General features: G+C 34.8%; 1 protein-coding gene across 1 annotated transcript in view; it reads right to left on the minus strand.

Annotated features, from left to right (window-relative positions):
- LOC145692669 (uncharacterized) overlaps positions 1–21,513 on the minus strand; it is a gene marked incomplete in the record, with an annotated part of 211,323 nt that overhangs the window by 41,131 nt on the left and 148,679 nt on the right. The window contains 6 exon segments of the mRNA XM_081768044.1: positions 5–624; positions 7,590–7,776; positions 8,757–8,929; positions 11,951–12,050; positions 14,969–15,999; positions 17,450–18,361. Coding sequence (XP_081624170.1) covers positions 5–624; positions 7,590–7,776; positions 8,757–8,929; positions 11,951–12,050; positions 14,969–15,999; positions 17,450–18,361 — 3,023 coding nt within the window.

Consider the following 21,513-nt stretch of genomic DNA (forward strand, 5'->3'; position numbering starts at 1 on the left):
GGCGGCAGCGCGAACCTCGTTTGAAGGTGCCAGTTGTAAAGGGTATGGTGCATGTTTCTTCCTGTGTAACACCATTCCCGAGGCTTCGGTGACAACCACTGGTACATTTAATGGAGTAACAATATCAACAACTGGTTTGGCAATTTCAGTGGCTCCTGCGGCAATAAAAGCAACCACATTATTTTCATTAGGAGAATTAGATGTTGGCGATTTTTTGTTACTAGAATCACTAAAGAAGTTAGAAATATCACGTGTAGTTCGTTCTTTACTATCACATGAATCAAATGCTAAAGCACCTAATTTGATTCCAGGTAAAAGTGAACTGTTCCGATTCACTTGATCGACTGCCCACAGAAATGCTTCCAACTGTTGAACTCCAAGATCTCGGATTTCACTTCCACAATCCAAAGGTCGTTCAGAGGAGTCATGGATTCCGATTGTTGCCGCGATATACAAATTATCCTGACTGCCCCGTGTGGCCATTCTCTCCATTGACTGATGCTTGCATCGGGCACAATTTCTAGCACATTGAGAAGCTAAGGATGCCACCTGGACTTCATCTCCTGTATCACGGTAGGCGAGGATGTTGGCTAAATTTTTAAGCTTCTCATTGTAGAAACCGACCTGAAATATTGAATAAGAAAAATCAATGATTAATTTTTCTTTGACAAGACAAAATGAAAATAGGTGTGAAAATATCAAAGAATATATTTAATAATAATAATAATAATAATAATAATAATAATAATAATAATAATAATAATAATAATAATTTGTGCAAATTCATTTCTAGAAAGTATTAAGAACATTTTTTCGGAGCTAAATATGAAATTGTTATATAAAGGGCGCCAGAGATTACGTCATCAAATGTTTCTACATAAAGGAATTTTGGAAAATACTGCTCTTCGTATATGTACCTATATAAAACCAAACCAGTTGCCGTAGCAGCCCTTTGTGGGCCTAAGCTGCCCCCACGCTATCTGTTAGTGACTGCGTGAACTACTTCTAGCCTAATGACGAACACGTGGCTTTGCTCTATCTCTAACAGGCGTATTAGAAGCTTGTTAGACCTACAGTCTATTTGATACAACTTGTCCTTTTTGACAGTTGGTTTCCTCTGCTTTTTTTTCCCTTCCTGCACGTGGTCATAACAATCAGGCAAGAAGAACTGTTTCTACGGGGTTCCTACTGGTCAGGGAAATCAGGCAAGTCAGAGAAAACTCAGGGAAAATGGTGCAAGTCAGGAAAACTCAGGGAGAGAGACTGGAAATCAGGAAAAGTCAGGGTAATTTTATAAACTATATTTTTTCTAACATTAATTGTACACCAATTTCAGCTTAGCCAACCATTAATGATCACAGTATGGAACGTTGCTCAGATTTTTATGAGTAGTAAGTGGAATGTACGCATGAGCAATTGATTATTGTTTGTCTCTATAGAATAAATGTTTTCATATATAAATATTCACCGTTATTTATTCATTATTTATATGTCAACGTCGTCCGATACCTGTCATGAAAATCAGGGAATTTCCTGTCAAAGGTCAGGGAAGGTCAGGGAGAGGTCAGGGAAATAGATTTCTCCAGATTAGTAGGAACCTTGTTCTATAGCAGTAGCACGCCCAGCCAATTATAGTAGCTCATTTCTTTCGCTATGCAATGGGAGACATTTCACCCTTTCTGCACGTTGCCAATTTGAATATAAAGAAATGCACATTGTTTTAGTCGAATGTCACCTTGAGTAGTAGACCTGCTGATTATAGAGAGGATCCTTTTTAGTTTTCTTTTGTGTCATTTAATTTTATAAAACAGATTTACTTGCAGTGAATAATTTCGTGTTTCAATACCCAACAATGGCAACATAGCATTGAACACCACGTGCGCGCAGCGAGCTGTTAGAAAGGACAAGTAGTATCAACTGCACGTAGTATAGTAGCTGTCACGTGTTTTATTCACGTGAGTCCCCAGTTTGCCTCACGACTCTGGGTGAACGCCGAAAATTGGGTAGCACCGGCCGGGAATCAAACCGCGGACGTGAGTCTAACGCTCTAACCATGGGCTTTTCTCTATATGTACCTATACAGAATATATATGTATGAGACAGTTATGGACAAAATTACTCTTGAGAGACTTATGGAAATGATCATCTTGTTCTCAGGGCATGCACAAGAAACTAGAAAAGAAGGGAAGAAGACAAAATATGTCCAGTCAAAAGTCGTAGTTGAACGTCTCTGAAATAATTCCAGGATGTATGACTGACTGAGATTGATTTGTAGTTTATCGTCTCGTTCAGCACCAAGGCTATCTGATAAGTGAACCTACACCTTAATGTGGAATCTGAGCCCAACCAGGAATGTTAGACTTTCCCAAGGCACATATGCTAACCATTTAGCGACGAAAACGTTCTGCCAGTATGGCTAAAGAGTGTGTTAGCAGAGAAAAGTCTAAAGTGTGTGTTTACGAATAAAGCTCTAGAAAGAAAATGAGAGAAAGAAGAGAGCGGGCAATTCCCTCTGAAAAGACACTTGTAGAGTCAACAACTGTAATGAGAAAGAGCTGGAATGGAGGAGTGGTAATGAAAGTGGAAATGTAAAAGAGGAAAAGAGAATATTATATAAGTAAACGAAAATAGAAGAGAGAGAGAGAGGGGGTATAATTAAAGTCAATAATTCTACAGAATAATAAAGCGCGGTTATAAGAAGTAGTGGCGATTTATTATTACGAGTATTATCATTATTCCTCAGACAATAACATTATTATACACACTTTCAACATGAATTTTGGTACTACTTCACACATAAAAATGCATGTGTGCTCACAGGCTGCAACTCTTGCGAGGGCAAAATTTTCTTTTGACTTCGTCTTCTTATCTTTCTTCTATTCTCTGAGAACGATATAACAGTCTCTAATACTTGATAATATATACTGTGATCAAAAGTATCCAGACACCTGGCTGAAACTGACTTACAAGTTCGTGGCGCCCTCCATCGGTACTGCTGGAATTCAATATTGTGTTGGCCCATCCTGAGCCTTGATGACAGCTTCCACTCTTGCAGGCATACTTTCAATCAGATGCTGGAAGGTTTCTTGGGGAATAGCAGCCCATTCTTCACGGAGTGCTGAACTGAGGTGAGGTATCGATGTAGGTCGGTGAGGCACGAAGTCGTCGTTCCAAAACAACCCAAAGGTGTTCTATAGGATTAAAGTCAGGACTCTGTGCAGACCAGTCCATTACAGGGATGTTATGGTCGTGTAACTACTCAGCCACAGGCCGTGCACTATGAACAGGTGCTCGATCGTGTTGAAAGATGCAATCCCCATCCCCGAATTGCTCTTCAACAGTGGGAAGCAAGAAGGTGCTTAAAACATCAATGTAGGCCTGCGCTGTGAGAGTGCCACGAAAAACAACAAGGGGTGCAAGCCCCCTCCAAGAAAAACACGACCACACCATAACACCACTACCTCCGAATTTTACTGTTGTCACTACACATGCTGACAGATGACGTTCACCGGGCACTCGCCATACCCATACCCCACGCCACATTGTGTACCGTAATTCGTCACTCTACAACGTTTTCCACTGTTCAATCGTCCAATGTTTACGCTCCTTACACCAAGCGAGTCGTTTGGCATTTATCTGCGTGATGTGTGGTTTATGAGCAGCCGCTCGACCATGAAATCCAAGTTTTCTCACCTCACGCCTGTCTTAGTACTTGGAGTGGATCCTGATACAGTTTGGAATTCCTGTGTGATGGATTGGATAGATGTCTGCCTATTACACTTTACGACCCTCTTCAACTGTCGGCGGTCTCTGCCAGTCAACAGACGAGGTCGGTCTGTATGCTTCTGTGCTGTACGTGTACCTTCACGTTTCCACTTCACTATCACATCAGACACAGTGGACCTAGGGATGTTTAGGAGTGTGAAAATCTCGCGTACAGACTTCTGACACAAGTGACACCCAATCATCTGACAACGCTCGAAGACTGTGAGTTCCGCGGAGCGCCCCATTCTGCTTTCTCACGATTTCTAATGACTACTGAAATCGCTGATAATGAGTACCTGGCAGTAGGTGACAGAACAATGCATCTAATATAAAAAACGTGTCCTTTTGGGGGTGTCCGGATACTTTGGATCACATAGTATATATATATATATATATATATATATATAGATAGATAGATAGATAGATAGATAGATAGATAGATAGATAGATAGATGGAGAGAGAGAGAGAGACAAAGAGAGAGAGAGAAAGAGAAATTATGATACACTAAAAAAGGTATGCTATATGAACTTTCGCTAAATATTTCATCAGATGGGAGGGGAAAGGCCCTTATATTCCAAGATGACGCCATCCATCTAGATGTTTCACAGTCATTTCTCTGCAATTCAATTTAATTTCTTTCTTTCTATTTCTCCCTCTTGCTATCTGATGAAGTAATAAGCGAAAAATTCATTTTTCATTTCCATGTTGAGATTCCTTTGTTCATATGTATACAAGATATCCCAAAAGTAATGGCAAAAAATGACACGACAGATTCCTGGCAGCAAAACCAGAAAAAAATTTATATGACATATAGTCCGAAAGTGGACTGGAGCGGAGCTAGACAGCTTCGAATGTGGGGGGAAAAGGAACTTCACACTTAGGGAAAGGAGTTGATTTCATTTTGAGTAACGCCCCTTTCAGCAGCGAGGTAACGTGGAATGCGAACCACATGAGCTCCCACCGAGAGTTTAAGGAAAGGAACTTGCCGATTTACAAAACCATATTGAAGATGCGTGTGAACAGTTACGCAACACACTGGGAGTGATGGAATGCATTCGAAACTCACAATTAGCACGTTGTATATATGTGGGAGGACAGCACTTTGAACATCTGCTGTAGGTACGTTCATTGTTAGCAGATGTAGTTTGTAGTGCTAACTAACTAACTAACTAACTCTATGGCCTATGGAACCCGGAGCTTCAATTCCGCGTTCACAAAAGCTCTCCACTGACTTCTATCCTTAGTCAACTGGATCCAGTTTCTTCTTTGTATTCCTATCTCTGTGAGATCCATCTTAATATTGTCCTCCCATCTGCGCCCAGTTTGTAGTGCTATTCTGTGTAAAATAGTACGTTACAAATACAGTAAGTGAATTCTGCCTGTTATTTCATTACAGAACACGACCAGTTACACTTGTTCTTATTTCTTCCTTCTCTCTACGAGTTTCTACCTGGTACTCTTTAGGAAGGATTTTAAAAGCCTTAGTGGGTAGTATAAAAAAATTAACCTATTAGCCTTCTCCTCCCACTACATGGTACTGAAACAGATATTTTCTCCGAAATTCGGTGTTGCCAACAAAATTTAAACTGGACGGCAGCTCTCGGCGAAAATAGGGAGTGAGCAAAAGCTGATCTTCTCCGTCACATGAATGAGGAATGGAGTGTCTCAAATGTTTTGGCGAAGAAAAAAAAGTCTGGAAACTCCGAGTGCTTGATGTTACTTTGTTATTTGACATTTTCAACCTGTTTTTAACAGAATATTTCTTCTTCCATTGAGAAGGTATGATCTAGATATGCAGCGAAGTTGGTCAGTGTTGGTTTATTTTCCCCTTCTCTATATAGAAAGAAAGAATCCACATGTGTAAGCCATTAATCACAGTGTAATGGGGACCAAAGCTATGGCAACGTCGTTGAACGTAAATTAAATTACAATGTTACTAGTAAGAGGATATGACTGTTCGGACAGTTCCGATTACCACCCACTAAGGTTTTTAAGATTCTGCCAGTACTTTATACCACTTTCCATTGCCCCCTGAAATTATGCAACGATGATAAGTGATCTTTGCTATGACTCCCATTGTACATGGGTGTGTGCAATCGAGACATGGATAACAACTTTTTTCTGTATAGTTTCCACCTTTACTAAACCGTTTCATTACCCCTGCCATACAGACGTTCGGTGAGTCCCTAAATGACGTATGGAGAATCTCTGGCGCAATTATGTGACATGCGTTTAACATGTCGAGCCGATATGATTTTTATGTCTCTCTGAACCCTAACTCCTATCATTATTCCGTTGGTAGGTGTAGTTCCTTTCCCGCCACATTCGAAGCTCCGCCCCTTTCCATTTCCGGACTATATATCATATAAACATTTTATCTTGTTTTGGTGCAAGGAATCTGTGGTTTCATTTTTCGCCATTATTTTTGTGACACCCTGTATATTTTTCTAATATACAATATGATAATTATCGCCATTTCCATATTAGGTTTCGAAAATCGTTAAATAATTAAACTTTATGAGTTAAGTCACAATTCAAAATGGCTTTATTCTTGTTTGATATATGAATTTTTAAATATACCACTTTTTCTATTATTAGATTTGTTACTGAAAAAAATTCTTCTGGAAATATTTAGACCTTTTCTTCTTTAACTCTTTCAAACCTGATTTTCTTTTTAGTCGTTATGAAATAATTCTACATTTGAGGGAGTTAAAAGTGGTGTAAACAACACAAGTTAAGTTACCCCATTGACAGCACCATCTGGTGTTCATCTAGTTTACCAGATGTTCTCAACTGAAATATTTCGTTACATGAATGAAAAACAATCTGACAAAATATATGTCCATTGAAATGTACAAAGACTGAAAGGGTAAAATCCTAGAGTTATTAAATCTTAGTCTTTTTTCGAATATGGGTTTCTTATCTATTCAAGGAAAAAAATTGATTTCATTTGCACTTCTAATTTTTTAAATTAAGTACTAAAATTATTATTTCCTAATTTAAACATCAATTAATCCAAAATATACACACATTTCAAAAGATATATATATATATTTCACGTCATTATGCAAATTTTATCACATATCAAGTAATTATTATTTTGAAAAATACAAGTAAACAAGTTGAGTACTCACTGCAGTCTAAAGTATTCCTTTAGCAGGTTCTTTCGGAAATTACGATTTCCATCATTAGCTTAGAATGAAAACCAAGTTTAAACATGGAAAAGAAACATGGATGGGTTAAAACAAAGTTAAAAAGGAATAAAAAAATATGAAATAATAAATCTTCTCGTCAAACGGAAGTTAACACATGTTCTTCACTGTTTTAATGTTTCTTTCCAACCGGCGGAAATACATGATAAAAACATCACTCCAAATTGTATGTACAGTATGTCTCCCCTGTTTAAATTTGGACATAATGTCTAAATTTCTGTCTAAATTTGGACATAATGTCTAAATTCCTGTCTAAATTTGGACATAATGTCTAAATTTCTGTTTAAATTTGGACATAATGTCTAAATTCCTGTCTAAATTTGGACATAATGTCTAAATTCCTGTCTGAATTTGGACATAATGTCTAAATTTGTTCTGACTAAATGTCTGTCTGATACGTTATTTGGACATAATATTTTTGTCTCCTCTGTCTAAATTTACTTTTCGAACTAAGCTGATGATCGAAATCGTAGCTACCGAAAGCGCTTCTTAGAGAAATACTTTGGTCTGTGGTGAGTACTAAGCTTTTTTACTTATATTTTCCTAAGCTATAATCACCGCTCGTAATACACAGTGATATAACTATTATTTTATTTTTATTTTTAATTTACCTTCTCGTAATGAACATTCCCTAATGATCTATTTCTTCCACGTGGACCTCGTCGGAAATTCAGAATTTCCACAGCTACATTTCCTACTCCAGAGGTTGTAAACCGGAAATCATCACTTGTGCTTCCATCAGCTCTATCTGTTCCCGTGTACCTTAAGTATGCGTTAAGAGTCTGCTTAAGATCACCTCTGCGTTAAAAAAGAAAGAAAAAATAAAAATCATTATTAATTTTATTCACACACACGAAAGAAATGTTAAAATAAGATAAGGTCACTCTTACTTCTGTTATTAACTTTCTACAAATGAAATGAAATCTTCCCACGATTATGCCGGCTAGGCTAAAGGAGACGGTGATGATGAGAAATGAAGGAACTGGTCGGATGAATAGTGGAAGGAAACGGAAGAACCCCGACAAAACCCACACACGCGGAGTTTGTCCACCACAAAGTCCTTTTAGCTCGAGCTGGGATCGAATCAGGGACTCCACACACCAGAAGTAAACGATCTACCACTGAGCCACCGCAGCCCTAAACTTTCTCCAATTCAGGTATGTATTCGTTAGTGGCAGGAATGAATTGGTTAAGAGCATTTCTAATATAGCAGTGTAAAAGGAAATGTATGTCATAATTTAGTTGTTGCATTACAAATTGTACAGTTTTAGTACTGTTTAACGGAAACGGAAAGATAGCTCTTTCATCTCAACTCTGGAACTACTACATATATTCACACACAAAAAAGTGTATTTTGTTACAGAAAATCCAAAATTCAAAACCCCAAGACGATTGACCGTTCCATTTTTTTCTTTTTTATGAACGAAAAACTTTAGCGATTTGGGATAGTCAATCATAAACCATTTAGTTGAATGAAGATGATAATAAGTTCCAGGCTGCAGTAAGAAAAACTCTATTAAATGGATATTTTATTCTGTCAATGAATTTCCGAGTGAAAAATGTATACAAACAATAATTCTAATAAACTATTATATTTATTACTAAGTTTTAAATAGTGCTTCAAATATTGTAATTAATTAATTATCTGTAAAATACATTAATCAGATTAACGTTTCCTGACATGTCCTGTAAGTTCTTGCACTTTACTCTTCAATATCTATGCCAGACATTCGTTTTTAACTTTTTTTTTTTAACTGTAAAGATATTTATTTGTATACCTGTACTTCCCAGGAGCGCAAAGACCATTCCGAGATTGAGAATCGGGACAGATTTCAACTCTTGCTCTGGCCAGAGCAGAGCCTAAGATGTACACTGCTTGTACCGTGTTGGAATCAGACGGTGATCCAAATTCCAATATTTGTCGACATTCAGCATCTCTGCACTGAAGAACCTGAAATGAATTCAAGAGAAAAGTTGCTTTATTACTCTTGCAAGAGACCAAATCTCAATGCTCAAAATGAATTTGTAAATATTTAGGATGAAATATATCTAAGATCTATATGATATTTTGTTTTTTTGCTTTCCTATTTTCTTATGTGCTATCTTCAGCAGTGGAACTTGAAATTTGCCTTTGGAAAAGAAGGGGAAAGAGTCGAATTTAATTTTATAATAAATCTACCGGCCGAAACAGTGATGCTAGTAAGGAGATATCATATGCCACAAACTGTGTTATTGCACTAAAAGTTTTTTTTTTTTTTTTTTTTTTTGGTGTGTGTGTGTGATGCAAAATAAATAAGTGTGACTAAAAGCTTTTTGATTATTCTTTCTAAGATTGACAGAAGTAAATGAGATTCTTTTAGCCTTAGTCCCATTCTCTACTTTAATCCTTCCTCTCCCCAAAAAAAGATTTCATTTTTTTTTCTTTCTAAATTTTGGTTAATAGGCAATAACTAAAATTACCCACCAACACTGGCGCAAATCTCGGGAGATGAGGGGGACATTGTTTTCCAACTTCATAAATATTTTGAAAATCGCTTAGAAAAAGAAGCCATGGGAACGGTCTTACCCATCCCCCTTAATGTTTAAGACAGATTTCCATCGATGCCCACCAACAAATAATTTTCTTCTTTATAGTAACTTTCATAAAACCAATACTTTTAAATTTTGTTTTACAGTTATTATTATTATCTTTCTTTTTATTTATTTATTTATAATAGAATTTTGTTCAATATTTTTAATTGTGTTATGGAAGATAATAGTCTCTTTCTTCTTTCCACAAAAAAGAATTGGTCAACTCTGTTCATATGGATAATTATTTAAGCATACAAATTTAAGCATGTTTATAATAATTTGTATATTGATCTGCTGAGGAAGGTGTCACAGAACACCGAAACAGTGCAGGTAATGGTATTAGTCAGCAGATTAAAAAAAAAAAAAAATGAATATACAAACTGGTTATATGAAGTCAACAGAACACCTAGTTGTCTGCAAGTAGCCGAACTTCCGTAATGGCTTGAGTTGTATAAATTACACAGACGCTCGATAATTATAGTTCTAAATAATTAATTTTATTAATTTTACAGTAAACGATAACCTAGTCGAAAATTATGTGGAAATATTGTATTCGTATCACGTTCTTGTTATCAGCAGAAAAAATTCGGAGCTCTAGTTAATACAGGGTGGCCCAAAAGTAGATATACACCCTTGTATTGATCTAGTATACCATTTTAGTTCATTTGCTTCGGCGGTTTCGAGCTTAAGGTATAAATAAAAGGACATTAAGAACAAATAATAAAGAAACTAAGTCTACCTGATGGATAACAATGAGAAATGATATAAAATGCAATGAGCTGATCAGTACGGAACTCGATTCCTACTTTCGGGCCACGGGAGTGAATGAAATCTAAATTCCAAGATTTCACTCTAACATGCAGGAAAGTACACTAATAAAGCATTGTAAATTAAAAAAAAAAAAAGTCACAAAGAAAATATTTATTAATTAAGGCAGTATTCGGGGAGAGGAGTTAATGCAGGTGGAAACTAATGCATTATTTAAAAGTTGTATTTGTTTCTCGGATAAGACATACTGTAAGAGAATCGCGAGTGTGTCATACATCCTATTGGGAACAGTGTCGGTGAATCAGTGGTAATGGTAATGCGAAAATTACATTGAAAAGGTTTAGTGAGTCATAATTTTTTACATTACCTATGAAACTAGTATATTTAAGGAGTTCTTTTAGAAGTTGTTTTTAAAGTGTTTACACTATTCTGTGCGCATTGCTGAATATGTGTTTAGGCGTAAGGTCTAGGTTATGTTGGTGTAGACGAAGGCCAAACATTTCCTTATATTATGTTATCTTCTCGGCTACAATACACCCCTGAAAAAAAAAAATGCGAAAAGTTTTTAACCCCTTCCACTACGATTTATTTTCTGAATTCTGAAGTATAAGTTATAAAAGTGTATTATGGATGGTTTATTATTATATAACTTTCAAAACATCAATATAGTAACCCTACGGGATGCTACAATAGTTTAAATTTTATGACGAGTGTAGCTCGTCATTGTGCGATTTGGTACCGGGAGGCCATGACGAGCTAGACTCGTCATTTCAATGCAAGGGGTTAATTTGTCAGAAGACATTTACTGTTATAGAATAACTTGAAGCGATAATGGTCACTGTAAAAGATGGAAATGGAATCAGTACGTCATTTTTTGAGCAATACTGAAGAATAACATTGCCCCCTATTGCATTGCCATTTCTTTCTTAAGCATGCTTTCTCGCTCCTTGTTTTACTAATTTTATCAAAAGGAATTATTTCTTAGTTTGTTTGTTCCTAAAATTAATAACTTAATTTTAAAATATATTAAAATATTTGTAAAATATAAAAAGAAACGAATAAGAACATTTTGTATTCTATTTTATTTTTGTTTCATTCCTAGTTCTCTCCCGAGCCTTCGTTTTTTTCTTCTTTACTTTGCTAATTATTCAAGGACTTTGTTATGCACTACATTGTGTTGACTTAAATCATTGAGTAGTAAGCAATAGCGCAATTGGTGATATCTATTAGCGCGGTCCCGGTGGGGGCACTCGGTCGAAAAAATGTCAAAAGCTTTTTCAGGCCAGCCACCTTGAATGAGGTTTTCCTGGTTTTTTTCTCATTCACACCAGGCAAATGTCGGAGTGGTACCTAACTTACAGGTCCCAGGCCGATTCCTTCCCTTTCTAATTCTTTCTTCCTTCCCTTTCCCTGGATAATGTGCTCGCCAAGGCATGTCATCCCTCAAACGTGACGGGCTAAGATGGCCATTGATGCCGCAAGCCCAGGAATCTAAATCCTAAATCTAAAGATATCTATTAGCGTCAGACATGCAAGCGACAGGGCAGGTAGTGTCATCTATTACTGTGATGTACATACTACCACGTTTGCCGTTTTATTTATTAGTATATCTCGATAAAGAATTAGCAGTTACCTCATGATAATAGTGATGAATCCAAGGATTTTCATTGTCTTGTGTAGGCCTTAATCGTCGTAAGTACTGAAGAAACTCTCTTACTGGTTTATGTTGAGTGCTGAAAATAATAATAATAATGTTTAAATGTTTATTAGGCAGCAAACAGCATACATATCCACAGGTGCACCCAGAGAGCAGGAACATAATACATACAATCTTACATTTACAACAGTCTTATATTTAACAGGAGGCAAAATACACCAGCAATACAATCTATACATGCAGTCACTATCGTAAAATTATCATAATAAAATGAACATACAAAAAATTTTAAAAATATTGCATATGACATGTAAATAAAGACTTATAGCTAAGATAAAAAAAGAAAAGTGTAGTATTCGAAAAAAAATAATAAAAGCTTCAACCACGAAGAAAAGAGAAGATAATAGGAAAATAAAACAAGATAGATGGCTAATTACGAACTAACAACACTTACGAAAAACCTTTCACATGGCACTTTGTTACATTAAATAAATAAACATTAAAAGTCTTTAGAAATTTAATAAGTTCTCATCTTATTTTAACAAAGTTAGTCTGGAAAATATCTAGAACAGAGTAATATTTGTTTTCAGTATCTACAGTTTTATAAATAGAACATTTCAAAGTAGAAACATTCGAAACAAAAAGAAGAAAATTTCTAATGTTACGATAAGGAGTTCTTATGGACATATGCCATCAATAAAGAAAACCCCATGAACAATAATATGAAAAAAAAAAATAGCTCGAAAATATAACGCCTATCGGTTAAAGATAACAGGTGGAGTTCTTTAGATATACAAGACAAGCTCATATCTTTGAAATCTTTGAACTTCAATAATAATAATAATAATAATAATAATAATAATAATAATAATAATAATAATAATAACTTTATTTTAAGTGCTATGAACAGCTCATAAGCAAAAATACAGCACTATGTTAAAATCATTATATAATCATTTTAAACAGACCAGAAATTATATAACGTAAAATGACTATTAGAGCAGGTTAAAGCCTTTGTCAGAAGATTAATATATTAAAATTATAAGGTTCAAACTGATATATAAAACAAAAAATAAAAGAAAGCTGTCAGTCTCAAAATATACGATTAAAAGAACTATGCAAATTAAAGTCTTATTTAACTACCATTTGAAATAATGAAACAACCTTACTTAAAATTTGACCTTGACATGCAAAAATCTCTTTCACTTATTGTCATATTTTAACGTAAAAGACTGGTTCTTTGAGTAAAAGATTATAACATAAAAATACGCTGAATATACACAATAACAATAAAATAAAGATAAGCAGCTAGAACACTTGTCATAAAGTTAAAACAGTTTAATTTTGTAAGAAATGCTCTGATATTTATCCTAACATTTGTTCATTTTAAATTGTAAGACATTGCCATCCTTCTTAGTATTTCACGTTTTAAGTTTAATGCAACCAATGTCGATTGATTCCACTACAACACTATAAGTCGGCACTCTTATTCCTATATTTTCTAAGCAATATTCGCTACTATATTTATTTTCCAACACCATTTGAATAAATAATTTATCAGTAACTTTCCTCCTTTCCGATAGTTCTTGAAGCCCCCAAAATGTTAACCAATATCCATATTCATGTGCATAGTAATCTTTTTTCATTTTATAACACAGTAGCCTTACGAAACATTTCTGTACAGTTTCGATTTTGTTAACAAGTGTGTTGGATAGACTATTCCAGACAACTGAACCAAATTCTAATTTAGATCTAGCAAGTGTCTTATACAAGTGTAATAATAATAATAATAATAATAATAATAATAATAATAATAATAATAATAATAATAATAATAATAATAATAATAATAATAATAATAATAATAATAATAATAATAATAATAATAAGAAGAAGAAGAAGAAGAAGAAGAAGAAGAAGAAAATCAAACAGAAGGATTACATATTTCAAAACTAAAGAGCTAAACAAACAAATTAAAGAGCTATTCTAAAGTCTCTTATAGTAACTCAACTTCGAATGTATTAAAAAAGAAATGATCACGAGATTTAATTTCAATTATTACTAACGCTTAGTCTTACATTAGAGATAATGGTTTCTGAAAAATTTATGTTCATCAGATTTTTTCAGTTTTATATTTACGATGACAAATTCTTTCATATATTTACTAATGTGTTAGTATTATTTTGTTTTAGAGTAAATAATTTAGATTAATTATCATTCTCTTTCTGAACATCTACAATTCTTTCTTTTAAGAACTTGACAATAATTAATTTAAGCCTCTTGAAACTTCTTAACACTTTACAAGCTTCATTAAATGTTTTTTAGACTATGCCATGTATTATTTAAAACCTTTTCGTTGGTTGTTTTGATTTTAGTTTAACGTTCCACAATTATGCTCTGAAGCTAAAAAAGTTAGTGATAATGAAATAAATGATAATGTTGTAATAAAGAAAGTGCAGGAAACGGGAGAATCTTGAGAAAACGCATTACACGGTATTTGCTCACCACAAAACCCATTTGGAAGAAGCTGAGTGAACCAACCCCGCAGGCGGGTGTTGTGGAAGATATCAGTTAGTATCGACTCCTTAGGTCGCCCAAGAAATCTTTCCGCTGGTCCGGCGTTTGTCGCAAGAAACCGGCTATAGCTACTCAACATATGATTTATGGGTGTTAACACTAACACTTAATTTGTATTCTGCAATTTTGCTTCAAAAATCCGATAACATCATTCCAATTGTAGGATACTACGGCGAATATTTGCTGTTTTTTCTTGAGGCATGGTCGATATTAGCCCGGAAGAATTTAAACCAGTAAATATAGTCCTATAAATCTCCCATTCTTCTTTGATCATTTGCGACAAACCGCATGAAAATCGGACTTCAGTTAGAAATTCTAAACCCAAATGAAATCTGTGAGTTTTTTTTTAAATCACCCTGTATAATTAAGAATAAAACTCCCTCTTTACACAAATTTCTTTTCTACTTTCGGACATACCTGAAAACAAGTGCTCCACCAATCACATTTCCAAACTCCTCAAGAATTCGTTTTCCTTCCCCTCCGACACTAGCGAGCAGCCAAAATACATCTTCTTTCCTCAATGATCCATGCGCATGCGCCCTGCTCACAGCTTTCATTATGGCACGAGTATCTTTGTCATTTGTCCACAATACAACTGCCCGAGCTCCACCAGCTCGGGCTCCAACTAAACGCGTAACAAGTTCATCCAATAGAGCACTCTCATTGGTCCCTTTTACTTTAGACGAACTGAGTCCTTCTTCCAGAGCTAAGCAAATGCCTGAATCAGAAGCGATTTGTCGAAATTGTTGGAAACCAAGTTCTGATTCCGAATCACCAACAGAATAAACTGCAGTGGCGTAGTTCCATCCAAGATATTCAAGAACATGTGCAATGGCGGAGCCGATACTTGACAACGGCGCCTCTACTTGTAAATTGAACAGACTTCTAGGTGCTTTCGTAGCAGTGAAAGATTGTCCAGTTGCAATGCTTGTAATGTTTAATGAAGCAAGAACATCGGCAGCTGATTCTGCTTCTGGAAGAGGTAGTGAGTTAATAGCAGCAAGGATGCCATCTACATTCAAACCAGGAACTACCGAACCAGGATCACTTAACAAAGATGATAACAAAGTCAACGCTCGTACAGGGGAGTGACAAGTATCTAGAAGAATAGCACCGAGTTTGATTCCAGGAAGTACTGCTCGGTTATCGTTTATTCTATTAAGAGTCCAAACAAACGCCTCAACTTGTCTCACAGCTTCCAGATCCAGCTCTGTTCCACATTCCAGAGGTGTTGCACCAGGACGATGGACTGGAAACAGTGCTGGAATGTACAAATTCTGTGGAGATGATATCACGTGATGTGGAGGTAGGCGAGGTTTACTTCCACCTTGTACTCGGCCTTCCCGTACATGAAGGCATTTCTGGCATCCTCCTTGTGGACAAAGAGCCTCTATTGGCTGAAAATCTCTGTTCAGTAGCGATACAGATTCATATTCATATGAATATATCTGCAAAGACAAATATAAGATATAGAGTAAACGCTTAATTGTTTAATTATTATGCAAAATCAGCATTAAATTTTGTATTTATATTATTACTAATGTTCCTTAGTTATTCTTACAACTTTATATATTATAGTATATCATTTTAATAGCACATTCGTCTCAAGAAGTATCGTAGACAGAAATTTTATATCCTTCTTCTTAGATACAGTCAAGGAATTAAGAAAAGATACTAATATACACAGCTGTAAAATCTTAAGCAACGACTCTTGCATATATTGCCCAATTCTAGTATAAAATCTTAAGCACAGAGCCTTGAATATATTGTCCAGTGTCTATTACAAGTTCTTAAGCAAAGAGTTTTGAATATATTGTTCAATGTCTAATGCAAATTCTTAAGCAAAGAGTCTTGAATGTATTTTCCAATGTCTAACGTAAATTCTTACGCAAAGAACCTTGAATACCTTGTCCAATATCTAATGTAAAATCTTAAGCAAAGAGCTTTGAATACATTGTCGAATGTATAATATAAAATCTTAAGCAAAGAGCCTTGAATACATTGTCCAATGTCTAAGGCAAATTCTTAAGCAAAGAGCTTTGAATATATTGTCCAAAGTCTAATGTAAAATCTTAAGCAAAGACCCTTGAATATATTGCCCAACGTCTATTGCTAATTCTTAAGCAAAGACCCTTGAATATATTGTCCAACGTCAAATGTAAAATCTTAAGCAAAGAGCCTTGAATACATTGTCGAATGTATAATATAAAATCTTAAGCAAAGAGCCTTGAATACATTGTCCAATGTCTAAGGCAAATTCTTAAGCAAAGAGCTTTGAATATATTGTCCAAAGTCTAATGTAAAATCTTAAGCAAAGACCCTTGAATATATTGCCCAACGTCTATTGCTAATTCTTAAGCAAAGACCCTTGAATATATTGTCCAACGTCAAATGTAAAATCTTAAGCAAAGACCCTTGAATATATTGTCCAATGTCTAATGCAAGTTCTTAAGCAAAGAGCCATGAATATATTGTCCAATGTCTAAGTTTAAACAATCTCATACTTTGATTGCTTTGTAGTCAATGAAAAGTAAATATAAAAATATTCTAGTATTACTATTTTTAAGTGAAACAACACAATATTTATTAGTCTTTTGAGCAACAGAAACCATAATTCACTAAAATAATTCTTGTAAAATGTAGTCCATCAGTTATTCTTTGCATTAATGTATAATATTATTAACAAATTAATTGAATTTGATTTATTTCTGTATTTATGATTTCATAATGACACATCTTATTGAACTTCGAGTAAATGTTAGTTATGGATATGATAAGTGATATTTAGGAAACTATTTGTTAAAGTTAGATTTTTCCCTTATTAATTTAATTTGATTATTGAGCCAAAAACTGCAATACCTTCAAAAAGTTGAAGAAGTTATAAATAAATAAACATACCTGATCAACTTGTACTTTCTTTCCTTCTTGTCGATACATCGAAAGACCCAAGGTTGCTCCAGCAAGCTCGCTAGGATCTCCAAACTTCAGTTTCCCGCCAGAAGGTCCATCAGGTATACGACTTCCAGGACCGGTGTGTTCAAACTCCAATGGCTTCAAGTACGTCTCTGCAAATTCCCTTCGAGACATTTCCACCAATTCCAAGCAAAGTCCAGGTCGATTTTGACATTTTGCTTCCCACGCTCGACGCAAGCCATTCGCAAAAGTGTTTATCACATGAATACCCGACACAACATTCAGAGTTCGTAAAACTACATCTAGGGAATCTTCCGGTATGTCCAATGGCATTAAGCAATCTGGAAGGTTACTGATACCAGGACCTGCCCATCCTTGAAGCTTACACCGACGACGAGCTGTTAGATATTCTAAAAGCCATAAATTCTCACTTGTTCTTTGACTAGTTTGTAATTTCCGTTCTTGCCAGTATTCTTCGAATATCACAACATTATTTGGTGAAAGTGTCAAAGAATATACAACTAGTTCATTGAGGTTGGTCGACAGAGTCAATAAAGCCAGATCATCCCGCGTTAAGACATCAGAGAAAAACCATTGATACCTCCCAGAAGCACCTGGGAAATATCTTAAAGCTTCCAAAACGTGCTTGAAATCAGATCTCTTAAGCAGGATTAATATACCAGTTCCATTGTCAATACTAGAGAACACAGTTTCTAGAGTTCTTTGGAAGACGCCAGGATTATCTTGTGGATCGATGCTTTCAACAGCAGCAAGACAGACATCTCCATCAGCTGCAAGACGTCCTAGAGATCGAAACATTCTAGCGCTGTAATCATCTCGGCCATGAATCACTGCTACCTGTCGCCATTCCATTTCATGGGTGAATGCCACCATAGCCTAGAAAGAAAACACAAAGAAATTATCACTTATACATATTATATGTACTCATCAGCCAAATAGGATTGTTTTAATGTGTACTATAACCATAATATCGATAACTACTGGTACATCTATTTCTCTTAAAGGAAATGAGATTAAATGTGTAGTTTTAAATCCCACAGCTAAGCTCTTTAACTAAAGGACAACGGATGATTAATGAAAGTGAATCATTATGAAAGAATTGGAGGAATGACAATGTGGGAGGAAACGCAAGAACCTCGAGGAAAGTCACGGACAAAAATATTTTAATCATAAATTTATTTGGCCTGTAATCGAACCAAAGGCTCCTAGGACCAAAAGTAAGGGCTCTACTACACTGAGCCACAATACCCTTTACTTTTCTTAAAATTTCTTTCTGGTGAAATAAAATCAAAAGCCTTTATTTTATTAAAGATTTACTAAATGCAAGATGGCATTGTATTTATTTTTTACGTTATTGTTCAATATGGCAAATAGAACTCAATACATCTAACATTTTTGTAAGATAGACAGGTGACTCTAATGTGCATTGAGAAATTTGTTAAAACTTTGTATTAATCTCTCTATATATAAAAGAAATCCTGAGTGAGTGAGTGACTGATCAACTTCCAGACCAAACCGCTTAAGCTAGAACCTTGAAATTTTGATAGAGCATAGAATTTGTTAAGTAAAATACCACTAAGGTAGATTTTTTTTTTTTTTTTTGGAAATTTGACGAGGGAGGAGGGAAATAGAGTGGCAATTAATATAGTAAAACGTCCATATCTTATAATCTCTGAATTATATAAATAGAAACATGAAATTTGGTATATGGACTTGTCATTTAAAATAATTAGACACATGTTTCATCGTTTTTTATATATTTCCCATAGAAGGGATGAGAAAAGCGGGAAGAAAAGAGGGTGGGGTTACACTTCTTATAATAGGGAGGGCATATCTCGAAATCCTTTTGGGGCCGCGATGGATCAATAGTAGAGCGTTGACCTCTGGTGGTGGACAAACACCATATGCGTGGATTTTCTCGGGTTTCTCCTGTTTCCTCCCACTTTCTTCATTCCATCATTTCCTTCATTTCTCATTATCACCATCTCCTTTAGCCTAGTCGGCATAACAGTGGGACATAAATCTTAAACATTTCATTTCATTTTTTTCGAAATTCTTTAAGGTTTGAGACATGAAATTTGTATTTAGACTTTTCAGTTAAAATAACTGAAGGCATGTTTCGACTTTTATATATATATATATATATATATATATATATATATATATATATATATATATATATATATATATATATATATATATATATATATATATATATGAATCATTTTTCAAAATTCCCTAACTTAGAAACTATAGGACCTATCCGAAGCGGTTTAAGGAATTGCACAGGAACTAGTATGTTCTCTATCTAAATATCCATGTTTTACCATCTTCCGTTATCGGTTAAAGGAACTGTGAAAAGGAAGTTGAAGTATAGGAATACTCCTTTAAGTACTAGTGGTGCGTTCGTTTCGCTGGTACCAGTGAATTCTGAAACATCGATATTGTCGGTGGAGTTACCTACCACCCTGTATGTTTACCCGAAAGGAAAGAAAAAAGACGGGAAGATAATAAGTGTGGGATTGCAATTGTTATAATAAGATCACCATATCTCGAAATCCCTTAAGATTAGAGACATGAACATTGGTATTTAGGTTTTTCATTTAAAATAATTAAACATGTATTTCAGCGTTATTTGATATTTCCTCTAGAAGGGACGAAAAAAGGTGTGAAGGAGAAAGAATAGGCGTTACAATTGTTGTAATAAGATGTCCGTATTTCGAAATCCCTTAATACTATACAATTCTTTTTATGAAGTACCATTGCATTTTACTATTGTTTTTGTATATATAATGTGTGTTAGTTTAAATGAATGTATTGGTTTTTAAAACTGAATAAAGATAAGAGGGGGGTCAAAGTGGTTCCTAAGATTCTTAAATTTTTACCAGCTCTGGGAATACCCCTTTGGGCCTTTATGTTAGAAACATTAAAATTGGTATTTAGATTTTTTAATTTAAAATAATTAAGGGTGTATTTCAGCATGTTTTGACGTTGTCCTTAGAAGGGAAGTAACAATGATAGAGATTGCAATCGTTAGGTTATTGACATGTCAGGGATATGAAACTTGGTATATAAACTCCTTATTCACAATAAGTGGGCATATTCCACAGTGTTTAAGGACATTCTACTTTTAACAAAAGAAAGGATCAATTTCTGTTTTATTTTCTCAATATATATAAAATTGACCTCGAGGTTCTCAATCTCATCATCACGAGGAAGCGGGTGAACCATTTGAAATGGATGTTTGAACACAGTTAGCACTTGGACCGACATCGGTTTTTATCATTTCACTTTGGTCAAAATGCGTATTTTAAGAGCCTTTTTTTTTTTTTTTTTAAGTTTATTGCCATAAACGTATTCTCGCAGTGCGATGAACGGGTCAAAGGCTAAAATATAAGGTACGAGGATCTGTAGGCGAGATCTCTAACTAGCCGAAGAGTAGTCTATGCATAAAATTGAATTTTCTGCTTGCCAAATCACGTAGCTGAACATAGCAGAGTAGATCTGAGTTACTTAGTGCCACGGAAAATATATAATCACACTACTGTGCAACTATATACTGGGAAAACACACTTGTTTTGATAGAATACAGTGTATTTTACGTGTTGCCTACCGTGTTCAAAGTTACATGCCTTGTTCTGAATCTATAATGTTTTTTCACCTTCTTAGTTAACAACTTTCATATGTAATCTTAAATTTCTGAAATCCGGATTATGACTAATACGTAGTTTCCAGAGATCCGGGTAGTTTACATTTCCAGCAAACCATTAGAAACTGATAAACGGAGAAAGTTTCTCGAGGAAAGTAGATAATCACAAAGATTTGTATCGAGTCTTATGAAAATATCTTCCATCATTGTTTGAATGATATTATTATTATTATTATTATTATTATTATTATTATTATTATTATTATTATTATTATTATTATTATTATTATTATTATTATTATTATTTTTTTTTTTTTTTTTTTAAATCAAATCATGGTGCTCATTATGAAATGGAATAAGGAGACTACCTTGCCTTCCG

The sequence above is a fragment of the Thermobia domestica genome, chromosome 8 (genome assembly GCF_964235325.1).
Source record: "Thermobia domestica chromosome 8, izTheDome1.hap1.1, whole genome shotgun sequence".
In the NCBI taxonomy this organism is placed as follows: Eukaryota; Metazoa; Arthropoda; class Insecta; order Zygentoma; family Lepismatidae; genus Thermobia; species Thermobia domestica.